The sequence below is a fragment of the Amia ocellicauda genome, chromosome 3, assembly GCF_036373705.1.
Source record: "Amia ocellicauda isolate fAmiCal2 chromosome 3, fAmiCal2.hap1, whole genome shotgun sequence".
Taxonomy (NCBI): Eukaryota; Metazoa; Chordata; class Actinopteri; order Amiiformes; family Amiidae; genus Amia; species Amia ocellicauda.
Window position 1 is genome coordinate 2,827,774 of NC_089852.1, and position 25,899 is coordinate 2,853,672.

At 43.3% G+C, this 25,899-nt stretch overlaps 1 protein-coding gene across 7 annotated transcripts in view; it reads left to right on the forward strand.

Annotated features, from left to right (window-relative positions):
• erc2 (ELKS/RAB6-interacting/CAST family member 2) overlaps positions 1-25,899 on the forward strand; it is a 272,071-nt gene that overhangs the window by 143,317 nt on the left and 102,855 nt on the right. For 4 of the 7 annotated variants that reach the window (XM_066697717.1, XM_066697718.1, XM_066697720.1 and 1 more), the window contains 2 exons: positions 3,254-3,389; positions 23,739-23,899. In XM_066697717.1, coding sequence (XP_066553814.1) covers positions 3,254-3,389; positions 23,739-23,899 — 297 coding nt within the window. Of the gene's footprint in view, positions 1-3,253; positions 3,390-13,824; positions 13,957-23,738; positions 23,900-25,899 lie in introns of all 7 variants that reach the window. The other 3 variants (XM_066697715.1, XM_066697716.1, XM_066697719.1) reach the window with 1 other exon arrangement.

Here is a 25,899-nt window from a genome sequence, read left to right on the forward strand (position 1 = left end):
GCATAGACATGGTGCCCTATCCCGTATTTGGAATTGATATAACCGTAGCCTGGCCCAACCCTGAACCTAATCCTTTCTGATCACTAATCTTAATTCTAGTGCAACTGATTAACTAGTCAAAATATCACCCAGCCTTTTTTTACCTGTGTCCCTTATTAAATGTAACCATAACCTCGAATTCCTGCCTTTAATCTAGCGTAATTCACCCTGCGCCATTCAGAGAGATGTAGCTTCCAGCTATACTTTCAGATCACGGTTGGATACCCAGCTACCTGGCCTTGAATATTTTTCCACAAATATTTGCTTAAACTTTTGCAAAATATGTGCATGCTGGGCCAAGCAAACGGCATAATCTTACAATGTTTGAGAATTAATGGTCGTTACAGTAATTGACTGTTCTGTCTGGTCAGATTTGTCCGCGTCGATGTGGGCTTCTGCAGCTTGCGTCTCCAAGTGTGTGAAGTGTGAAACCGGAGCCCCCGATTTAAAGACGGGCTTTTGATTCGGCAGCGACAGCAGCCAGTCAGTCACCTCTGAAGAGACCCTCAGTTTAGCATGAAAGATTAGGCCTCTTTCAAGTTAAGTGGAGTCTTGTGGAAAATTATTGGTTAGCATGATTGAATAGAAGACCTGTAGCTTATAGTTAAGCTAAACATACAGGAACCTTATTTCTGTTAATTGGAAGATATCAGAGATTTAATATCCCTCTATACTGACACTGGCGCTTACAAAACAGGTAGAACGGTCTTTAATTTGCTCAGCTTTTCATACGTCTCGATTAACAGACTCCTGAGGGTGTCTTAGTGCTTTGTTAATTGATTTATGTGATTAAGAGGAGACTTTCTTATCGCACAGCTTGTTTTTAGTCACCCGATCTCTTTATTACAGTTTTCTATTTTTATATAACCATAGATCTTTTTGAGAACATGTTGGTATGTTCTTTAAACATATTTAACATGAAAAAAAAGAGGAAAAGAGGGAACCTGGGTTTGTAAAGCACATACCTTGATCTCATATTTAAACCTGGGGATCTGGTGGACCTTTCAGACGTCCACACGGTGTAATTCTTTGAGCACCTTTTCAAGTAGCAGCATGTCTCCGTTGTCCGGTGCTACAGGGTCCTGGCCACTGTTACACATCTGCGGCTTGTCATAATAAAGTTCACATGTCAGTGGGTTTGACCCGTCATTATCCGCCTGCGACTGGAGTTTTGCTCTCAGGTGGTAGTTTTCTACATACGTTACTGGTTTGGAAACATCTGGGCGACGGTCTGATTGACAAGTTGCTCCGTGTGAGTGTTGGGTTCAGCCGCAGATAGACAGCTGCAAATCACAACATTAGGATAACAAAGTGATGGAAATATCTGCGTCTGTTGGGCTTTTGAGGAATAGTAGTTAACAGCCAGAAATATAATTGCGTCACATATCTTTGTGTTCAGTTTGTACAGTCTGGCGATTCAAATTGTAATATTCTTGCAGATGCTACATTTACCACATATAATTTTAAGAGTATTATATAGTTTACATTTTGTTCATTAGCTGTTGATTTTTGAAGAGAAAAATGCTTAAAAGTTATACTTTTAACAATCTGTACTTCAATTTTAATTATTTAATATACGTATATTTTAATGTTTTGAGCTCCATACGTCCAGTGGATGTTGATTTTGAGAATGGGAATTTAACAAGTTTTATCCACAATCCTCTCTCACTTTTTCCCTATTCTTGTCTTCGTGTTGTTGTTTTTTTAATCTGCTTTTTGAATTCCTCGTACAGTTTTAAAATTAAATTGCGTACATAAAAAAACGTTTTATTGGGTAGAGAACAAGTGTAAGTAATTTGCAACAAAGCAGCTCTCAAATGTTACATCATGAGAGGAATGCATCGCTGGCTTTTAGACACATTTGGCACCTTATCTAAACCACATACTTTGTTCTCTGGTACGGGACCTGCAGACAACAAGGAAACAGCAATGCGATCGCTGTCTGCGTGGCTCTATCCGGTCAATTATAGATTTCAGATGAACGAGAGCGGATCAGACTCGTTGGAAATGGATCAAGGAAGGCAAGAGACAAATTAGCATGGAAACTAAAAGGGGGGTTAGTGGAAGCTCTGTGATCATATATTTTATTGTCCTTGTGTGATGGTGGCTTAGCTTAATCTACACTACATTTTCTGTGTTTAGGTTTTTGGGACTTGTTATTATTATTACACCTCTGACTTCTATATTATAGTCGCATTGCCGTTGAAACCTGGCATTCCACAGCAGTTGCTTTGAAATATCAGGTTATCCTTCCCTCCGTTTTACTTTTGGGCATCGATTCCCACAGAAGCCCGGCCACGGTTTTATCTCCTACTGTTGGCCAGCCTGGAAACCATAATGCTCGGGGGTGAAAGGGAAGCCTACAGATCTTTTTACCCACCCTGGTGGCGAGGGCAGCAGTTGGGGGCGTGAGGGGAATTGGGGAAGTGGGGGTGGAAGGGATCGGGCTGTGGAAGAAAGGAGTGCGAACATCTAAGCCTGGCAACTGGAATTTCATCTGCAGGGGCGCCCTGCGCACAGGAAGGGCCTGATGGCCCAGCTATGCTTGCTGAAAACAGGACCTTTTCGGCAGGTCAACGCAAACGTGATGAAAAGATAATGGGGCTGAGAAAACACAAACAGGCTTTTCTAAGGAGGTTCATTCCCCCCCACAGGGGAATATATTTTCTGTTTTTGTTTAGATATTATCATTTGGGAAAGCTTTTGAGAGAGTGAGGAGGAAAAGAGATTGATCTTTTCCCCGCAGAAATGGCATCGAAGGCTGACGATAAGATATAAATGAAATTAAAAAATGTGTTCAGAGTTTATTTATAAGATGTAAAGATTTGTTATTTGCCGTGAGGGAGCTTCCTCGGGTCTTTGGACGTCTGAGAATGTGTCACAAGGAATAGATGATAGAGAAGGAAGATTTATGAAATGATTTCTGTTTTTAAGTGATTTTAAAAGTAGGGTTTTAGAATCTCATCTGCACACTTTATGCACAGGTCAACCCCAGCAATATCACTTTCAGTGCCAACCTAGTGACCACTGTGTCAGTCCTTCTACACAACAGTATCATGTCTCGCCACTGCATCCATTGAGGGCTAGTCTGACACTGTTTCCAAACCCTAAAGTCACTGAACCTTCGACTCCCATCATTAGCACACTCTGAGGCGTGGGGGGGGGCGGCCCGAGTGACGGATGGGGGACTGAACGAGCTCTTCCCTGTGTGCAGACAAGTGAAGGACCAGAACAAGAAGGTGGCCAACCTGAAGCACAACCAGCAGGTCGAGAAGAAGAAGAACGCCCAGCTGCTGGAGGAGGCCCGCAAGCGAGAGGACAACCTGACCGACAACTCCCAGCACCTGCAGGTGAGTCCCGTGGTCCGAGACCCCGCCCTCCACGGCGTCTCTCGTCTCGATGAGGTGGTCTATCGTCACGAGGATGGCTGGGGTGAATCTTCTAGTTCCCTGTTTGAGATATTATATTACAAGATTATTATATTACAAACACATAACCCTACCCACAGAAGGAAGAGCCTTTCTTTACTGGACAGTGTATTTGACGTGTGATGTTTATAAGTTCACAATGTGTCGTGTTTTGGTCTTTTTTGACTGATTAAACTCCAGGAGTCAAAGGCTCTTTGATTTTGGCCCACAGAGCCACTCCACTAAATGTTTAACCAGCGGGGAGTGCTGTGTGGTAGTGTGGGTGTTGCCCACTTCAAACCAGCCTGTTCATTAGCAGTGCAAGCGAACATAAGAACATAAGAGAGTGTCCAATCCAGAGGAGGCCATTCACCCCATCGTGCTTGTTTGGTGTCCATTAATAACTAAGTGATCTGAGGATCCTATCCAGTCTGTTTTTGAATGTTCCCAAATTGTCTCTTCAGCCACATCGCTGGGGAGTTTGTTCAGATTGTGACTCTCTGTGTGAAGAAGTGTCTCCTGTTTTCTGTCTTGAATGCCTTGAAGCCCAATTTCCATTTGTGTCCCCGGGTGCGTGTGTCCCTGCTGATCTGGAAAAGCTCCTCTGGTTTGATGTGGTCGATGCCTTTCATGATTTTGAAGACTTGGATCAAGTCCCCACGTAGTCTCCTCTGTTCCAGGGTGAAAAGGTTCAGTTCCTCAGTCTCTCAGTAGGACTTTCCCTTCAGACCTGGAATAAGTCTGGTTGCTCTCCTCTGAACTGCCTCTAGAGCAGCGATATCTTTCTTGAAGTGTGGAGCCCAGAACTGTCCACAGTATCCAGATGAGCTCTAACTAGTGCATTGTACAGTCTGAACATCACTGCCCTTGTTCTCAATTCTACACTTTTGGCAATATACCCTAACATTTTGATGTCACCTGTGTAACGTCCAGGTCATACCTGATGCACCGACTCATGGGAATAGAGGATTGTATATGACTAAGAGAAGGGATTGAACATGTTAGTCAAGTTCCTTTTTCTCTGTTGTCATTGTGGCTCGGGTGTAATGTGTCACCGGTCTGTCAGAGTAGGTGAGTGGGAACATGTGAGAAATTGTCAATATTATGCTAAGATCAAACACAAATCCAAAGTTAATGTTCTTACCCTGTCAGGGAGACATTATTATAGACAGAGTGAGCTTCGCCATGGCCCTTCCCCAGGTAGAGGCAATCATATGTTTGCACGCGGGGCCTGTTTGTGCTGTGAGCCGCAGGGACCACAAGAAACACATGCCTCTCTGTGTTGTCTGCCCGTTCCTTGCACCTCCCCAGGACGACAGAGGAGACATCGTCGGAATTCCTCCACGGGTTATAATTGCATTATTCAACACCTCCTCATCCCAGGAAAGGAGATCAAATCGAGCCTTTTTTCCCCTCTTCCCAAAGGCTTTTCATGTGCTGCGCCAGGACGGCAGCCCGTAGCAGGAATGTGGGGTTGGTGGAGGCGATGCCCGGCTCACTGAGATGTAATAACTCTCTTTACACTATCGTTGTGTAATCTGAGCTGGGACGTCAGTCAAGCCACACGGGCCGAACGTATGAAGGGTCCGTGTGTGTGTGTGTGTGTGTGTGTGTGTGTGTGTGCTTGTATTTGTGTGAGAGAGAGAGTGAGTGTGAGTGTGTGTGAGAGAGAGAGAGTGAGAGAGAGAGAGAGAGAGAGAGAGAGAGAGAGAGTGTGTGTGTGTGTGTGAGTGTAAGTGTGTGAGTGTGTGTGTGTGAGAGAGAGATAGAGAGAGTGTGTGTGTGTGTCAGAGTATATATGTGTGTGTGTGCGTGTGAGAGAGAGAGTGAGAAGAGAGAGTGTGTGTGTGTGTGTGTGAGTGTAAGTGTGTGAGTGTGTGTGTGTGAGAGAGAGATAGAGAGAGTGTGTGTGTGTGTGTGTGTGTGTCAGAGTATATATGTGTGTGTGTGTGAGAGAGAGAGTGTGTGTGTGAGTGTGTGTGTGTCAGAGTATATGAGTGTGTGTGTGAGAGAGAGAGTGAGAGATAGAGATAGAGAGTGTGTGTGTGAGTGTATGTGTGTGTGTGTGTCAGAGTATAAGAGTGTGTGTGAGAGAGAGAGAGAGATAGAGTGTGTGTGTGAGTGTAAGTGTGTGTGAGAGAGAGATAGAGAGAGTGTGTGTGTGTGTGTCAGAGTATATATGTGTGTGTGTGTGTGTGAGAGAGAGAGTGTGTGTGTGTGAGTGTGTGTGTGTGAGAGAGAGATAGAGAGAGTGTGTGTGTGTGTCAGAGTATATATGTGTGTGTGTGTGTGTGTGTGAGAGAGAGAGTGTGTGTGTGTGTGAGTGTAAGTGTGTGAGTGTGTGTGTGTGAGAGAGAGATAGAGAGAGTGTTTGTGTGTGTGTCAGAGTATATATGTGTGTGTGTGTGTGAGAGAGAGAGTGTGTGTGTGAGTGTAAGTGTGTGAGTGTGTGTGTGTCAGAGTATATGAGTGTGTGTGTGAGAGAGAGAGTGAGAGATAGAGATAGAGAGTGTGTGTGTGAGTGTATGTGTGTGTGTGTGTGTGTGTCAGAGAGTGAGGGTGAGTAAGTGCATGTGTGTCTGTGCCTGTGTGTGTGCGTGTGAGAGAGAGTGTGAGTGTGTGCCTGTGTGTGTGTGAGAGAGCGTTTGAGAGTGCAAGTTTGTGTGTTTGTGTGTCTGGGTCGCTTTTGTAGAGGGGTGTTGGGGGTGGACAAGGAATGAACTTTCAAAGAAAAATACAGTTTGTCCTGAGTTATTTTTGTTGCATAATGTGTAGGAGCACTTCCTGTATTGTAGTGAGAAGGAAAACACACACACACACACACACACACACACACACATGCACGCACACACGCTAATGTGGTAATAGATACAGTGTAACACAACACTATATTAAACACCTCCAGTGCCATAACTAATTGTATTCCACGCACACAACTGAGAGACAGAGTGCGATTGACTGGGACAGTTCATTACCCGCAGTATTACTTTCCCAGAGAATTAGTCGTAATACCATGTGTCAGATTTATATAACAGGTGCATTGAAAAGCATGTTACTTAATTCTTCAGATTTACACTTTTAACACATTTCAGAGTTTTTCTTGTTGTTGTTGCTTTTTTTTCCCCTCGACATGATTTAATTATTCCCATATTCCGTCCAAATTCTGCTGTTGAACATTCTGTAGCTGAAATGGGCGGCACGTTTTTCACATCATAAGATGAGCAGAAAACACGATGGCTGCTCTGGGGATATAAAAGGTAATGTTCTCAATAGAAGCCACTCGGGGGATCATCTCTGTCCATGACTTAGCTTATTTTTCTGGCTGTATTCAAGCATCCTCTTCATTTGCCTGCCGACATTCATGTTTTCTTGTGCCGTCTGCTACTGTTATTATCTCTGTACAATCTGCACTTTCTCACACGGTGATAGTGTCTGTTTCTCACACATTTATAAGTGAGATAACCTCTGCACAGCTATTAAGCACGATTCACTCACATATATGACAAACGCATACATCTTCCTGTTTTGTTTCTCGCTTTCAAAGTGGCGGACCACACCGACAGGGTTTTCCACACTGGCTCTCTTCCCGCATTTCACACTTAATTTTCATTACTGGAATCAGCCCAGGCTCCCAGCCCTTGAACAAACCCTCGCTGGACAGGCGGGTCAGTTTCAAATCTAACTAGACGTTTTTCTGTAGCTTTTGGCTTCCAAGTCCCATGTGAAGTCTGTTAAGTTAACGAACTAACATGAAAAGAAACTCTAAAGCGCACTCTTTACGCCAGTTTTCTGTTATGTGACCACAAAATCGTCTTCAGCTCCCAGAAGGTGTACCTCTCTTTCAAGATGATAGGGTCCTCTGGGATTTGCCAAGGTCTCTGCATCGTTGTGAACCTTGAAACCGCACTCCAGAAAGAGGGTTACACAAAAATCCCAATCAACCCAAGGATGAAAATGCGAAGAGATGGTAAGTTGTGTTCGGGCATCTTAATATGAACGTAACGTCTGGAAACTGCGTCTGCAGACATACCATCCATGACCTTGGCAGCATTTGAAAATAAGAAATGAAACCATTTGCACATGAAAATATCCTAACTTGGTAAACCTGTGCTCTGCCGTATAGATCTCCTATAATACAGGATGTTAGGAAGAAAACTAAATCTCATCCCGTGAGATTCAAATGAAAATATCGAAATAGTTACAGTTATGATCCGTATTTGCGGAGATAGTGACTTTGAAGGTGTTTTTTTTTATTCAGTTCATCCTTTATTGTATTTTTTTAATCATTTAGTATTTATTTAATTTAACCATAATAAATGTTACCACAAGAAATCGGACGAGCCTCCCACCTCCTTTCATGAATTGAACCGAATATCGTGTGCAATGTAGATTTTTTTTTCTGTGTATGTGTGTGTGCTTAAGGGGACAGGAACTTTAATTTACATTGTTGATATTGTGGACAAAAGTGTCCCACCAGCAGCTGGGGAATTTTATAGCAACGCTCTATTCATCTTCCGCTACAATAACAATAACGCCGTGTCACAGAGACAGGAACGTGGTGGTTTAAGTACAAAGCACTGAAAACATGGAATTGGCTGCCCAGAGTCCTGACCTCAAAGAGCGGATTCTCTTACGGCACTAGAAACTGGCACCTCTCTTCCCCTGTCCATCTCTTAAAATGTCCGCAGTAGGCATTACGTCTGGGAGGTGGGCATGCAGTCTATAAAATACATAGTAACAGCTCTCGTTTGGCGATTGTCCCACGACGTTTAGTTATGAAGTGTATCTTTATACAGTACGCTTATAATATCTGATCTTTATGTGGAAATTTATTAGCTGTAGCCACCACCCGTTGAGCCCTAGACCTCTCCAAGTGTCCCACAATTCAGATGTGGCATCCTAAACCAATTAGCAGAGATAAGACCCTCATCTCTGTGAGGAATTAATGAAATGGAGGCCCCCCTCAGGCGACTGTCCCCCTGCCCCGTCTGTATTTTTAGATCGAATGTTACTGTGCGTCCGTACGCGCGTTCATACGCCTTTCTTTTCTCAGCCAGCGGGGGTTCTATTAAGTTTTGGATAAAATCCATATGTGCTGCTGAAGTACATATTGAACTACCGCCAATATTTTAAGAGCCTTTTGGGGACTTTTTCTTTTTTTTGAGCAAATAAAGTGCAGATGAAGAGAAAATTCTGACATATTTTGAGCCGTTGTTTCATGCAAGTAGTTAAAGTATTTTTTAAAGCTGAAACGTTTGCTTCTTTCCCCCCTCCGCTGTACCGTCACATGATGTGTCCTGTATAAACAGTTGTGAAGAGCAAAATGAAAATGAAAGCTTTATAAACATTTTGTTTAAGTCCATCGAGCAGAGAGATGGCCCGGGGCAAGAGCATGTATGTTTATATTTTAATTACTTCTGTGAGGTGGGGGAGGCATGATTGCGATTGTGTTACATTTGAAGTAGATAATTTGATTTAAGATTAAATGGAAGAAAAGAACGCTGTGTGTCATAGGAGCATGAAAAAATGTGAAAGCAACTCCTGGAAGGTATTCTATTGGATGAACTGATTTATTTTATCAAATGTAACAACCACTAGTTGCCCCTTGCAGCTGAGAAACTGTTTATGCCGTTCCTTCCACAGTGTACCGCAAGTTATCTGCCATTAAAATTAATACATAAAAAGATTGTGATTTTCAATCTCTTCTACGTGATTGTTTAAAAATAAATACAGAAGTAAATTCCTTCATGCCTTGGCTGTTGGCATCAACTAATAAATACATGTGTGTGTGTACATAAATATTGAACCATACAGTTAAGCATCTTAGTTTATCATTAAATTATCTCAACTGTCTGGGTTAATTACATGCATTGAGGTAAATCATAAGTCAAACACTGGGCCCTTAGTACAGATTGAGGCACTGCTTATTAGTGCACACACAATAAATATCAAAGTAAGTGCAACTATTTCCCAAGATGCATTTAGTGAAAACCTAGAATTTGGAATGAAAAGACATGTTTCGTGAGCATGCTGGGAAGTCCCCAATTGCTTGTTAAAAACATAAAAATACAGCTTAAGATGAAAGTGTCTCTTCAGCTGAGCACTGCAAAATCAAGAAACTGCCCCCAGACTGAGATGAGCTATTCTTGGAAATGATGCCTCAGTATTTGTCAATAAATGTCAATTACTTTCTCTTGTGTAACTAGAAGAAGGGAAGAGCGTGTCTTGCCAGACCAATGCCAAGAGATTACGTCTAGAGTCCCTCCGGCTGGAAAACAATGCTACGGTGTTCCTCAGTGGCATCGACAGATAAAACCAAACCCAAACCGGAGCGGTGATGCCCCCCGCTGCGTGCGCGAGTCGGGGGCTGTACAGGAATGTACGCTGACTGAATGGCTGTACACACCAGCGGGCAATCCCGATCTGCATACATCAATGGTAACACAATCCAGTTTATCTGAATTTCACTACACAGAAATAATTACGAGTGGTTTACACTTGGCTACAGTTGGTAAAGGTTAGGCAGAAGGGCATCTGCAAATCAAGTCACATGTCAGCTGGAGCTCAATACCTTCTTTATGGAGGATAAGCGTTTCATCACAAAGCAGGGCAACATGGCCGCCCATGAGGAATGTCCGAGCCCGAATGTTAACTCTGTGGCTTAGCAGTAAGATGACTCCCCCAACAAGCCCATGGTTATTAACACCGGGCTCTTGCACTGCTTGTAAAACATTATTAGCTCTTTTACGGAGAGGGCTCTGTTTTCTGTTTAATGTATTTGTATGTGTGTGTCTATTAAATTTAAAAAATAATCATAAAATAGTGTCCATATGTGCTCTAAATTTATATCTAAATGTAATTATTTTCATGAATCACCTTTGCTTAAAAAGAAAAATGTTAGCTTAGAAAAAATAAGTTTAGCTTTGAATTAGTTCCCACTTTTAATCATTTATTGAGTCCAGAGATTAGTTTTCTACACTTTTATAGGCATTAGGAGAATTGCATTTGTATTTTGAAATTAAATACGGAATATTTGGACTGAACATTTCGAAGTGTTACATTCAGAGAAAACAAATAATTTGCCTAGAAACACTTTGTAACATTTGAATGTTACTGAAACTCTTAAATAGGTATCTTACATACATTAATATGGTCTTATTACTTATTATTTTAAACAGTATTATAAATTAAGATCTCAATTCACAGTCTACACAAAGGCTTTGATTATTTTGATCATTAAGGACTCTCTAACATTGCATGTAAATAAGAAGTAAATATGTATTCTTTGATGTTCTCTCAGTAGAAGACAATATCTAAGCGTTAAACGTGCTGAGAGAGAATTTCAATGGGAGCTCTTTAATTATAGCTGTAAAATTAAAAATAGATATGATCAATAAACATGGGCGGTAATTATTCTCATCCCGAGGATATCTTGGCTAAAAAGTATCTTATTCGCAATATGTAAGATACCAATGAATAATTTAAAAAGAAAACACATTTTAAATCCAGCACAAATGTCAGCACAGACTACAGTCCAGGCTTTTGAACCAGTTTCAATTCTTAATGTACTGAAAAATCATTTAGGGTTGTCCACCCACAAGCCAAGCTGGAACTGATTCCATCTGTCATTTAAATGAGGTGGATTGGCGTTCCCCTGCAGAACCCAAACCTACGGCGCTTGGAAGACAACGCAAGAGGCTGTCTGAGTTCGCTAGGTCAGTGACTGTGAAGTCTGGCTTCTGGGCATAGCAGATGCATTGTAGAGGACAAACCTCGCAAAGTATGCTCTCAGAATTTGGAATCCATAATTCCCCAAACTGGGAGTGAACTATGAATCACCTCACAGAAAAACAGATATTATACCAAGATGGACCCCCTCATATTGTTTAATAATTAGTCGACTCTTTGCTTTTTCAGAATGTACACGAGGATGGAATTTCAGGATGTTGGAGCTACCAAAAAGTCTTTGCATTCCAGATACACTAACAATTTATTACCAATCTCAAACCCATCAATCTTAATTATAGTCCCATTTCACTACTTATGAGCTACTTAAAATATTTTGCTCTCTGCCACACATCACATTACTAAATACTTTAGATAGGCCTTGAGTGAAAGTAATTAATTTTCTATGTAAATGTGGTTTGGATCCTTAAAATAAGTGAAATTCCTCGTCTTGAGTAAGGCTAATCTTTTCAGTGGACTTTCAGTATTTCCAGTATCGATTGTTAGCAATAAAATTAAATATTATAATATCACCCGTGTCTGGGGGAGAAGAGGGGGCATCGTAGGTTTAAGATTTAATACACAACTCAGGTGCTTGAAATATGTGTTCGATATTTTCTTTCTGGGCTTGGTTTATTTAAATTGCTCTGGTTATTCATCGCAAAAAGCAATTAAATAATTACCAGACCCGTATGAGAGCCGCGTGGTTTTTGCCACTGAAACAATTATCTCTCTCTGAATTCTGCGTGTAGAAAATTAGTGTAGAAAAATAGTCGCACGGTCGTATTTCACACAGGGTACGGCTTTGCCCTTTCCGTGCCCAGACACTTTGAGGTGCGCTGTGTTGATCTTAGTGCATTAAATTACTGGTGCGCTGTCAAATTCAATTATGTTGGCTGGAGGTGAAGTACACAGTGTCCCTCTGTCATTAACCTGCACTAAAACCAGCTTACGTCTGATTTGTTTGTGTTTTGGTTGCACTCTTTTCGTTTGTGAAAGAGCCATTCTGAGAAATTAGAAAACCACAGATGCTTAACCGTTCCTGGCCTGATTAATGTTATCCTTGAGAGCCCATTGACCGAATACCTGAGTGAAAACTTAAACTGTTCCATCGTGCTGCGGTGAATTGCTCTCCTTATTAGCGCACTCCAATGGAAGGTTTACATTTGACTCATCTTTCACTCTTTCTCTCTGACTCCAGGATGAAAGCAGCTCGACTGCCATTGGTCAGAGATGTTTGAACAGAATTAGTCCACGTTCAGTTCTCGCACCTCTTTCACGGCCCAATCCTGCCTGTCCGTTGATAGGAAAGTGACACATGCCAAAAAATGAAAACTCGAGCCCTGCTGACACTCACTCCGGGCTACTGCTTCTGTCAGAAATCCATGGGATGCATCTGGATATATACAGTGTTCCCAAAACAGATGGTGCTAACCCCGTAGCTTCTGTTTTAGATCAGATAAAAATAAGGTTGAGGAAATGTGACATTTCTGTGCAAAACTGGCTCAGAAATACTGCGTACTTAAAATCGAGAACAAAACAAGAACACCGCCATAATTGACAATTTGAAACCACAGGCGAACTCAAACTCTGTATTTCTTTGTGCACTTAAGCATATGCTTCGACATGTTCAAAATAACACATGGCCTACAGTGAGCGCACACGGTGTCTGAAGTCTTTCTCACATTTTCATTGTGCTTCTTCTTCTTCTGCCTTTTCTTTTGCTTTCACCGTGAGTGTATGTGTGTAAAAATCACTGCTTTAAACTCCACTGTCAGTCGAGTCACATCCCGAGAAGCAGTGAACCGCACAAGGTCTGTCATCCTGTGGATCCGGGCGCATGGATGCCTACAGATCACGTGACTTATCCGTGTCTGACGTGAACAGGAGCTGACTGCCTGAGTTTTCATACCCGAAGGTGTTGCTTCTCAATTTAATTTCCGTCTCTGATTCCAGGTGTGTTCTTGTCTGATTGCTTATGGGTGTGTGATTATCTTCTGACGTTCTGAGCCGGTTGACCAGGATTACATGGATCAGCCTTGTCTGATGTCAAAGACTCTTAAGTGTTTAGATCTAAGCGAGCCCCAGGGTCCTTTCGCTCTCTTCCCCTTTCAGGAGTGACTGGCAGCTCCTTCGCATTGAGCGTTGTTGTGTGGAATGAACTTGCTGACGCTCCGAGGGCCACATTAGGTTAGGAGGTTACGTTGTTCCTGTTTTGCTGTTGTTGTTTGTTACAGAAACCCACTTTATGACATGCTTTGCAATTCATCTCCTCTCCTTAACGGCTGCCAACATGTTCCTTTCCAGCAGCTCTCTTCACAGCGAGACCCGGGACAGGGAGTCCTCTGCTCGTGCCAAATACCAGAGCAGTGGTTTTCATCAGACGAGTGAAATATCTTCTTCTGTTGTACTCCAATGAACCTTCCCAGAAATGGTGCAATTAATGACATAGTTTCCACTGGAGATGTAACACATCTGTATCAGCAGCATATTTATTTGAAAAGTACTGGTTTTGACGATGGCCGTTTCCTTCCAGCTGTCTGAAGCACTTGTTACAGAAGCGAGCTTTCTTGAAATAAACCATCTTGAATGTGACTGTTCCTTCTTCGTCCCTTCCTCTGAGTAACCGTGCCGAGTTGTGCTGCCCCCCCAGGACTCGGTGCGCGAGAGGGCGGACCGCGTGGAGGAGCTGGAGGCGGCGCTGCGGGAGAGCGTGCTCATCACCACCGAGAGGGAGATGGTTCTGGCCCGGGAGGAGACGGCCCGCTCTACGGCCGAGAAACAGGTCTGCATGAGAGAACTTGAACTTTCACCTCTGGGCGCCTTGGCGGCTCACCGTGACAGACATTCACTGGCCATTTATGATGCACCGACCTCCTGAATCCCCTCCCCCCCGCCGCCCTTTCCACACACAATCCCCTCCCCCCACCCTTCCCTGCATCTACCCTTCGTACCGTACGAGGGGGTTCTGGATTGCGGACCCTCACTGTGCCCCAGGACAGCGCTTCACGTTGTCGGATGATTAAAGTCATAGGAATCACATTAGTGGGATTTATTTAGTTATTAATTGATTTAAACTTTAATATATTTTTATATATATTTGCTGTTTGCACACTCTATTATGCTAACAGAGATAAAAAGCTATTAGACACATGGAATTACGCTGTTTAGAAAGTTAATCTTACTCGAAGTCAGCCCTATCAGGAAATCGTAGAATCGTGTCTTGATACATTGTTTATCATAATACAAATAGGCATGCTTTTTTAAGAAACATGCTCCCTGGAGCTTGTGTAGTAACATTCGTAACAATTTTCTAAACTATTTGTTGGTTTTCAGAAAGTGAATAATTCTCTAAATTCTCTTACACCACTAGCTTTGAAGACACAATTAACCCCTTCAAATCTCAAATGCTAAAACCAAACGCCCAAGATGGTTTCGCCCTGTTAGTGCTTATTTTCAGTCGGACCAAACTACTGTTCTATATGACGATCATGCATTTATTTCTTCAGCTAGATAGTTAGTCAAAATCTGGGTGGTAAAAATCTCCTAAAAAAAAAAAGCAATCTCAGCTATATGTTTCTTTGTATTCTATTTATCAATTTATTTTGCTCATTTCTGCTGAAACCTTTATTTTCCATCGCCTCTCTCTCACTCCCGATCCTTGTCTGTACATTGGCTGGTCACCCCCCCATCTCTCCATCTCCCTGCCTCTCTGCCCGCGGAGTCGCTCTGCTTCTCCTCTCACCATCGCTGTCACCCATCATAAGGCCAGTGAGTGATCTCTGACAGGTGTCTCCTTCTGAAAGTTCTTTCATGTCCTGTGCCTCTCAGCCTCCAAATCTCTCAGCTGCTCATCTCTCGCACGGGGGGGGGGGGGGGGTTTGGGGGGGGACCGACCGAGTTATCAAGGACAGACGCGGCGAGGTCTTCAGCCGTATATCAGTACCTTCGTGACTCTGCCTCACATCCCAGAGATCCCCCGGCAATCAACACTCGCTCTGCTGAGAATACCGAGATAATAATAATAATAATAATAATAATAATAATAATAATAATAATAATCCGCCGGTGTGTCGTGGCACGTAAGTGTGCCTTCGAGCGTGAGCAGGTGTGCCAAAGAAAAGCGTTGCACCTGAGGAAAACAATAATAAAAACACACATAAGAATAAACATCTCCTTTATTTCAATTCACTGAGTTGCTGAGAGAGTATAAACAAAGATAGGAGAGCCAGGGAGTGTGTCTAATCTTAACTTATTAGGTGAAATGTCAGTTTATTACTCCAAACACCTAAATAATGTTCAGTCTGGCTAAAGCCCTAATTCAATCGGTAGATTTCAGTGTCAAACACAATCCAGTTCGGTTCGGCTCCGTCAGTAGCTGTCAAACCCTAAATCTAGCCAGCGAGCAAAATCTGACTCAAAATCTGACTCACATATCTTCATTTAACTGAATCTCAGAAAACAATGCTCTCTAAACAAACGATAAATATAAAATATATATTTATTTTATTTTATCATGATTATTTTCCTGAAACGTTTGAATCTTCTCTTAACACAAATTAGTCGAACGCCTAGATGACTTTCAGAATTGCAGTGCTGGCAGGAGATCGGATTCCCTCCTTGCTGGTGAGGCGTGGATTATTGAAGAAAGACAAAAGCCTGAGAAACATAAAATGTGAAATAAACAAATACTTCCTACCAGAATAACATCTGGGCTTTCTCCCTGATATTAAGACTTGGTGAAGCAGGTTATAATTGGGTGACGTTAAGCAGGCACAAATAGATTGGAACAATATGATGTAGCATATATTACAGTCTTGCACTTATTTGTGTCATTTCTGATGTATTCTGTATAGATGGCAGGTTATTCCAGTAAAAAACTTGCTCCCCCATGTGGCCATCGTTAGTAATGCTAATTGTTCTCGGCCTGTAGCTGGTCTTTAACTTTGTTGTTAAGCTGGTACTTTATCTTTCTACACTAGAATATGTCTGGAATCAGATTTTATATCAGGTGCGGATTTTAAACCTGGACTTCCTGCGCTTGTGTTGTACAGTCTGTACAGTTTTACAGCTTGACCGGGGGTCTTGAAACACTGAAGTCGTGCCTCAGGGCATCCCCAGTAACTCTGTCGAGAGAGAGATACGATCCCCGGTCCCTGAAATTGGGTTAAAAAACAAACAAGACTGAAACAAACAGACCTCCAGAAATAAACAAACAAGTAGACAAAGAGATAAGCAGACGACAAACAGCCACTCTGTGTTGCGAGGGAAGAGTGTTAGCCGCTAGCTTGTGTAACTGTCAACAGGAAGAGCAGTTCACTGTTTCACCATCGAGTTTCTATTTAAACAGAGGCAGAAGTACTGATATATGAGCTCAGACCTCCTCGGCCGAAGATCCAAATTACAACAGCCTTTGCGCGTGTCCCTGCCATTAACCCACAATCTCTCCTCTCTCCTTTTCCATTCTCTCTCTTTCTTTGTTTTTCTGTGCTTCTCTCTCTTATTAAACCATTTCTTCAGTGTTTCTAGGCACCTGCTTCTGCCGCGGTGTGATCGCACGATCTCCACACGCCTATACGAGTCACCTGACCACCTGTAATCGCATTTCTCTCTCGATCTGCCAAGCGTGCGACCGCTCACCCTTTCGGACATGGAATTGTTTCTTACGATTGGTTTATTTTTATGATAGTTTCTGTGACTTTGCCTGTTAGTGCCGGCGCCTCATCTCAACCCCCTGTAAGATCTGGTGTTGATCCAGGGGCAGCAGGTGGGAGCTTTTATCAACTCATGGGTCTGCGAACCTCTCTCTCTCTCTCTCCTTCTCTCTGCCTCCTCCCTCTCTCTCTCTCTCTCTCTCTCTCTCTCTCTCTCTCACGCTGCCTGTTCGGTGGAAGAAACTCACCCTGTTTCGCAGTCAAGTGCCTATTAACCATTCATGCTAACGTGTACTTTTCCTGTTTTTGTTTGCAGCGGTCTGTCTGTCTATGCTTTTATTACAGTTTTTTTTATTTGTGTATGTGTGCATTTGTTATTTTACTTTTATCTCTTGACCTTCGTCGTGGTGTGGGCTGGCAAAGTATGGTTTCATTCATGTAATTTTTCTCGTTTATTAAGAACGGCGTACTGTTGCTAGCGGTCCTTTGACGCCTTCTAGTTGGATCGGGTTCAATTGCGCCAAACTGCCTTTTCCACCAAACTTATCGCTCATACGGGCCATGGTAACACGTAACGTCTGCCACCGAAACCGTCAGCGTTTGACATCACATACTGCACCGGCACACAGACCGGTCGGTGCCCCAGACAGGCGATGGGCTCAGCATGTGCCCCGACACGTTCCAGATAGCCTCGACGTAGCAGATGTGAGGCACTGCTCATTCTTAATGTGTTTTCAGATGTCAAAGGTGATCACAGTACATTCCACCCCAGCTTCGGAGTCCGCGTTATTAGAATTACACGAGGCCGGTGAATATGGAAAGAGTATCTAACACCGGGATGCCAAAAATAAGAAAGTAATCTCTATTAAAGAGACCACCTACTGTGCCTTACACAGATAGACAGTTTTATACAGAGCCAAATGCATCCCTGCTTAAGTGCTCCCGAGCGCTACCACTGTGGGAAGCGCATATCTGGGAGTAAATGTAGTGAGGAGAACAGCCCAGTCTGACGCGGAGCTCCGGCGACCCGTTTTCCACAATGAGAGTTCCGGAATCGTCGGAAAAAGCGCGTCAGGGTTCGCAGCGCTTCTCCCGGACGTGTCACGGGGCGATGAGGGAAAGGGATTGAGCCACGCGGTACAGTCAACACGGCTCAATCAAAAAGCACACGGGGTTTCCTCTGCCGGTATTTCTCTACCTGCACCACGATCCAGGTGCCTTTCATTTCCCCCCGAAAAACATGACAGTTGAGGAGAGGTGGAGAAAAAAAAAAGAAAGAAAAGGCTGCAGACGAGGTTTATATCTTGCAGCTGCGTTCTCCGACGTGGAACAAAAAAGAAAAAGGAGGAAAGCAACAGTACAGTTTCGGCTCGCGGGCCAAACATAACTTTAAATTGTTTTCATAATCTGTCTAACAGTTCATAAAGCTGGGACAGAGAGCCAGCGCATGTGTTTAAGAGTTTTGTCTTAATTATTTACTTTAGATATTCTAAACCAATACATTATTTTATTTATTGTTTGAAAATATTTAAATGAATATTAAGGATCTTATCGTCGTAGTTCAGTAAAGGGAAGATAAATAACAAATTTGAGGTACTTCACTGGGATATGTGTTTCAGATGCTGAACAACAACAACAATCTGTCGATGACTTTTTGTTGATTGTTTATTTCCAACAGAATGTTTTCTGTTGTCCTGACACAGATACTCACACACACCCTTGCTCACACAGACGCCCACTTGCTCACAGAGACACACACACAAACACACACACCCTCGCACATGCACACAGACACACACACACACTTGCTCACGCAGAGACACAAACACACACACACACTCGCACACACACACTGATTTACACACACACTCACGCAAACACACGCACACCCACAGAGAAACACAAACACACACAGAGACACACACTCACACATTGACTCACTCACACACACTCACACAAACACTCACACATTGACTCACACACACACACTCAAACAAACACAGTCGCACACAAACACACCCACATTCACATACACTCGCAAGAAGAAGACTCTAAAGAAGACTGACACGGCAGCACCAACCCGCACATAACAGAGTGCTGACACGGTGCAATTAGTCATGTACAGTAGATGGAAACGCCCCTAAACCCAGCCCTCCGCCCGGCAGCGCCCCTCTTCACCCCAGACCCCCCGCCCCCAGGGGAGCTGGACGGGCACAGCTGCATCCCACCCCCATCTGCCAGTGAGCGTGCGTCCGTCCCAGGGGGTGGGATTGTTGGGCAGCTGCCTCCGCTCGGGGGTCCCGGGGATGATGGGTGGTAGGGAGTGGGAGTCAGCTGGCGGTAGGGGGTTCTCGGTTTTCTGGCGATTGTTTTGTTTTTTCCTCTGTAGGATAACCAGTCTCCTGTCTGTCTGTCTGTGTGACGTGCCCTGATGCTGTCTGTCTGTGAATGAGCCCCCCAAAGCTGCGGCAATTATCAATTGATGTGTTTAACGTTTTGCTGCACACATAACACAACACAGATAACCTCACAACATGCTCGCTCACTCGATTCATGTTTACTACACACCATTAAACAGAATTTGATTTAGTAGACTAATTAGTTATGAATGAATACACCTGTATTGTCGTCGAAACATTGCAATGTCATTGTGAGGCCAGTTACAGAAACCACCGCCGAAGGAGCTACACTTTGAACTTTCATTATTGTCATTGAAATGATCCCAGTATGAGTAGAAAGGTTAGTCAGGGACAGTATCAGAGCTGTGATTACAGGAGGGAAGTCTGGCTCTTATCAATGTCGTTTTGACCAACCGTAATTATGCCATGAATTATGAAACATTAAATGATAAGTCATTTTATATTCCAAATGCAATTAATAAGTGAGTAGTGAACAGTGAAGGGCAATGGAAAGAGACACCGCACCCTGTTAACAAACCCCAACGGACAGTGGCACAGCGAGGATGCCGTGTCTCGCTATACAAATGCTTTGTGTATTTTTTATTGAGGTCTCATGATATTAAACAGTCTGATAAACAGCTCTGATGCCCCGACGGCGAGACTTCACTCCAGCATCTTATGAGTTCTGAGTTTGTTGCATTTGATTTCTTTCAACAGAGATGTTTTGCTTTTCTTGAACTCGGTCTCTGAAGCGGCGTCAAACCCGAACAGACAAGAGGGTCTTAGTGCAGCTCGAGGTTCCCAATGGGATTACTGAAATCAGATTTAGGAAAAGACGGAGCCTTTCTGGACCTGTGAAGTCCAGCCACATTAGCACGCACAGGATAACAAGATAATCTGCTTATGGCACATAATGTTACTAAGATGCATAGTATCCCTTATTAATGACATGATTCTGAAGTGACAGCTGAGGAGTCGAGACTGCGGCCCGTTTCTGTCGTTATGTTTAAAAGAAACTCTACATTGAATGCGGTTTATTGTGTACACATTGGGGGGGAATATTCAGTCCAGGTCGGTAGTTTCCCGTTCCAGTTTAGGGTGAAGTGTGATGTCCTTATATGATCTGATGTCATGATTCCTCGTGAATAGTGTTCAGAGCCATTCGCACGCCGTGGCTGCGGTGTCGGTGACGTTGACCAGAGGGCCGCCTGACAGTACGCTTCATTAACACAGAGCGAAAGGGTGCTTTGCTTTCCTTGTCCATTTGACGTCGAACGCTTATTTTGAGGTAGATTTGGTCAGAGACTGAACACCCCGTCACAGCGGATGTGGGTCCTGGCCTTCAGAGTGACATCAGAAATAAGTCTGCGATTCGTGGTTCATGCATTAGTTTACGATTGTGATCTATTTAACTGATGCTTTTGAATTTGTTTGGCATGTGTGTTTAGTTTTAATATATTTACAACACCACTGAATGACACAGCGATTTATTTAGAATTTGCATCGTCTTGGCCGTGGCTCAACAATAAGCATCTGTGTTGTGTTGGTCTGCTGTTCTCAGCCACTCGGAGATCACAGAGAGATTCGGGACCAAAGGGAGAAATAAAACGGGCTTTATTTATTTTTACATCTGTTTCGTATAGCATCTTATATGATGGTATCTCTGCCCGTATCAGATTCAGGTATCATCTGTCCCAGGTGTGAACTAAGAAAAAAAATAAAGGTGAATAGTTTGCTTCAATATTCAGAAAGAATTTAATCAAATTTTAGACATCTGTGAAACGCAACGAAATCCAGAAAGGTTTGAGCCCGGTTTCAAAATGTGAGAACGATTGGCCCCCTTGATACGAAGAGGCACGGTTCTTTTTCATGTTTGACCACATGGTGAGCTTTCAATCACAGACCTATAAAATATAGTATATTGTACGCTTTTATAGTGCTTTTTATATTTACTTTAGTTTCTGATCGTGAAGGAGCACCATGTCCTCAAATGTGAAGTAGAATGGTCAAAGACGGGCACTTCTCAAGGGATCGCTGATTCGCTGGTGGATCCTTTGACCATATTCATTTGCCGGAGACAAGCAGGACGAGGCACACTTCAGGTCGGCCATATTAACCAGTTAAAATTCTCTGGAATGTCGGAAAATTCAGCGCCCCCCCCCTTAAATCCGGCTTTATCTAATGACGGGATAAGAACACACACCAAGCAGCGAGGAAATTCCTTTTTTAATCATAATTTAAAATGGAAGCTATAATTTACATTTAAAAAAGACAACCAACGCAAAAAAACACCACCCGCACTTGTAGGAATCGATGGATCTCATTAAACTCACAAAGGAAGCGATTTAAAATGGATTTTTATTTCGTTAAGGTTAAGTACTTTCCAACCTAAAAATGTTAATCATCCCTAATGATTCCGGACTTTTACAAAGAATGTCATTCAGGACAGTAATGCTGGCCCGTGAGATAAAGGCGCGATCGGCTCTCCATGGTATTATTTCAGCCTTTTCCTCGACGTCGGTGTCAAACATGTGGGGAGATATTTGCTAATAACAACGGCATCGATTGTTGGACCCGAGCCAGGCGCTTGTCATTACGTGGAAATCTGTTGAAGTTGAACTACAGGGGGGAGAAAGAGGAAGAAATCATGTGACCCCCGTTCCCACCAACTGGCGCTGTATTATGTGAGCATGAGTTGCGCTCGATCCAGTCTGGAATTAGCAAAGCTCAGGGGCATTTTAACAAACTGTCATTCATTTGAACTCTAACCATGTTTAATTTAACAGCCTTCACTTTGTCAGATGTACATTATTGCACATTAACTTCTCTTTATTTTTACACTGGTTAGGAAGTTTTGTATGTCAACAGTGAGATGAAAGATCATTTAAAATCTCCACACACCCCTACCCCCCCACCGAACTGTTAAAGGGATGGTTGCCATGTTTTGTTGCTTTCAGAGTAAGATTAATGTAGGCCTGTTTGGGTGGCAGGGATTGAAGGCTGTGTTTCCTATTGCGTTCTGGGGAGGAATAGTTGAGATTCCAGGTGTTTAATGTTATAAGACTAATGGCGTGATGATTGTAGATCGCCTTTTAATTAGCGCAGATCACTTTTGTGCCATGTATTCGGTCTTGTCCAATAAGATAACAGCCTAAATATCAATCTCCGATGTTATTGTTCTCTTTTTTTTAATGCTTAGTCCTTGATGCTCCAAAAAGCCGACACCTTATTTTGTTTACATTCTCCTGCCAGACGGTACCATCGTGCGCCTCCGTCCACCCCCTGAACTTACAAAAGAAGAATGCGAGTTTCTTTTTTTTTTCTTTTCTTCACATGACATTTTAGTTAAACCGATAGAAACCGAAATGAAAGAAAGGTAACCCCAATAATACCGCAGTGCTGGCCTTGGATCAGTCAGGTTTTCCAGATGAAATACAGAGACGTGCTAGTTTCACGGGAGGGATTTATGGCTATTGAAATAAAGGTCATGGCCTCTCCTCATACCTCAGCTCCAGCAACTCCTATTTCATCAATCCCCCCCCCCCCCCCGAAACTCTCTCATTGCTGTCTGGTCAATCTATACCTATATCTATATAGATTTTGGTGGAAGTTAATATTGCGTTACTAACCTCTCTCACTGCAACAATGTTGAGAAGAACAACTGGTGTGTCATCATGGCGAACATCAATACCATTATAAAGTGTGTTGAGTTCCAGGGTTAATTTTTGTTGGCCACCTCAGCCCGTCACCGATCTCTGACCACCATAAACATTGACCCTCACACTAGAACAGGTGTACGAACTATTCCCCAGCAATTCGTGCAGCTAATTTTGGCAAACCTTTGTTGTGTGTGTGTGTGGATGTATGGATGCTTTGCTTGTGTGTTCGTGTGTATCTGTGTGTATGTATCACCAAATGCTCTTGTAGGAAAACTGCCAAAAAGAAACTTTTTTGTGTCTGTCTGTTACGAATGTTCACGCACCGTCGCCCTGCCTGTCACATATTTGGGGCGCTGAGGGAGGCTTCAGTGACCGGGAGCCGGTTTGTTGTTTGATTCTGTCAGCGCTGCGTCTGAGAGGCCTCCAGTGAACAGTCAGCGATAGAGTGGAGTGAAGGCAAGGCAGGGAAGTTTTCATGTAAAAGAGCTTTAAAAATGATGTTGTGAAATGAAAACACTGTGGCGACCTTCGGTTTGGATGATGGTGTCCTGCAGTCGGACCATCTTGTGAGGCCTGGGGGGTGGGGAACGAGTCACACCGAACTCATGGTTGGCAGAATCACTCCTGAACCCCCGGGACCCGGGCTGTGGATTTTGTGTCAGCTCTCGTTTATTTCATTGAATCTTTACTTGAACTAATGATTTCACTGAGAAACCATTTCAGCTCTGATACAGTCAGAGATTTCCTGTAACCTATAAGACCGATGCACTCTGATGCTCGTTTGTGTCGGTTCAGTTACTCTTTCTCTACATCCATTCCAGCATTGCTAATACATATTGTGGTTCCACTTTGCAGCTGGAGGAGCTGATGAACGCCCTGGAAAAAACTAGACAGGAGTTGGACGCCACGAAACAGCGCCTGTCCTCGACACAGCAGTCCCTGGCGGAGAAGGACGGACATCTGACCAACCTGCGGTTAGAGCGCCGGAAGCAGCTGGAGGAGATCCTGGAGATGAAGTGAGTGAACAAGATATTTTTGGTGTCAGGAGAAAGAGACTTTAGTAGCTTTAAGCACATATTTAGTTGAGTTATTAGACGACTAGATGTTTGTCTTGTCGCATCACAGGTCCTGCTCCGATCCCAGACAGGTCACATTGAACCTCTACCTGTGTGAGTCAGGTGATGTGTTTGATCTTTATTTTCCCGCCGTGGCAGCAGTTGGGATTGAAATCATCACGGCATCTGCACATCCGCAGCCGTCGCGTTTGAATCTGAATTCACGCTTGACAGAATGGCCGTCTAAGTACCTCGAAAACATCGGCCTGACTTCCTTCGAAAAATAAAAAGATAAAAGTAGTCACACTGGGGTGGGGATTGGACTTAAGACTGGGGTGTACGAGGCACGCAGTTATTTAGCGGGATAATAACTTCATGCTCCTAAAACCGAACAAGGAGTGAGTAATTAACTGGTCTCACAAAGTGCAGTGGTCTCCACAGGCAGCAGACAGAGACTAAATAACACATGTTAATTAAAGACGCCGTGCTATTAAAAGAGAAAATGTTAACAGCTCTGCCTGCCCTGTGCCCTCGGTGTACGATCAAGGTTTCGGGAACCAACAGATAGGTCGTTAAAAAGAAATCTGGGTCGATACATCGCCCACCAGCCGTGAAGTACATTGTGTGCGGCGATTTAAAGATATGGAGAGATGCCCTTGAGGGATTGCAGACTCCTCAAGCACTCCGCCTCCGAGTCCCCGGTGTTTGACATCGGCCTGCTTTCTCTCTGCGTCTGTCCCTCACGTCCACGGCGGAAATCCAAACAACGCGGTCGTAAATGCCAGCTGCTCCAATAACTGCGGGTCAGTTCAGTGGCAAACCTGCGCCTGTGTATTTTATTTAGATGTCAATCTCTCAGTTGCAGTAAATTACAGTTTCGGCTTCACGGAGATTTCCACATATTACGGACAGGTGTTTGTGGAGGCTCTGTCTAAGCTTTTTGGCCCAAAGTCCTGTAAGAGATAAAAGATGCATCACGTTTACAGCTACAGGTGTGTTTGTGTGATTAGATTGTGCAGTGAAGGTCTTATTGTAGGTAGACGAGCAGTTGTGTTGCTGAGGTTCATATCTGAAGGAGATGTTGTATCCTGTAGCCTTCACAGATGCTTGGGTCAGGACTTGTTGACTATCAGTGTGCTTTACTGTAGACCTCAGTTCCACTGTTCCAGCACAAAGCCTGACAGCAGCGTTCGACAGGTGTGAGTCTCTTTATTTCATCATCCTGGATTGATTCTTTTGTTTTTTTTTAGTCTGGCAGAGACCTAGCAGTGCCTGGTTGCAACCCTTCCTCTCAACTAAATTAATAAAAGAAATGAAAAGCAAACGATCCAGCAACTGATTGGCAACAAGTCATGTTTATCTCAGAAAATACTCCTCACATTTTTTCCAAATAATTTGCTGACTGGCAACAGCCCAGGCATTTCACTGGCCGTAGTGAAAGCAAAGCTGTTGATATTAACTTTTTTCGCATTTATACTAATTTTTCTCTTGTTTTAATCTTTTAATTTTTTTTTTTTTAAGGCAGGCACTGGATTCTTTGTGTTCTGTTTGTAACATCGTTCCAATAAATTTGTCTGCAGGCTTTGCTTTTATATTTCTTCACCTCCCTGGAACGAGATTCGTGCCGTTTGTCATTCGGCAACTAGTTATTATTACATTACCTGTGTTGCCTAATTTACAATAAGACTTTATGGTCAACATGTTTACTGTATTTCACTCTGGACTTATTTTCCTGGCATGGCAATCCCCCCTCTCCTTTTTTTGGACCGGAAACCTCAAATGAGATTGAAAAAATGAGATCTTTCACCCTCCCACCTCACATTTTTAAGCCAGGAACTAAATTGCAGTTTGGAAAGCCAGGCCTGGTGGTTCCTGGGAAGACCACACGCCCTCCCTGACTGTGACTCCTGTAATCAGTCCTATTTATTACTTATTTGCGATTCGCACAGCTGGCAGCAGAT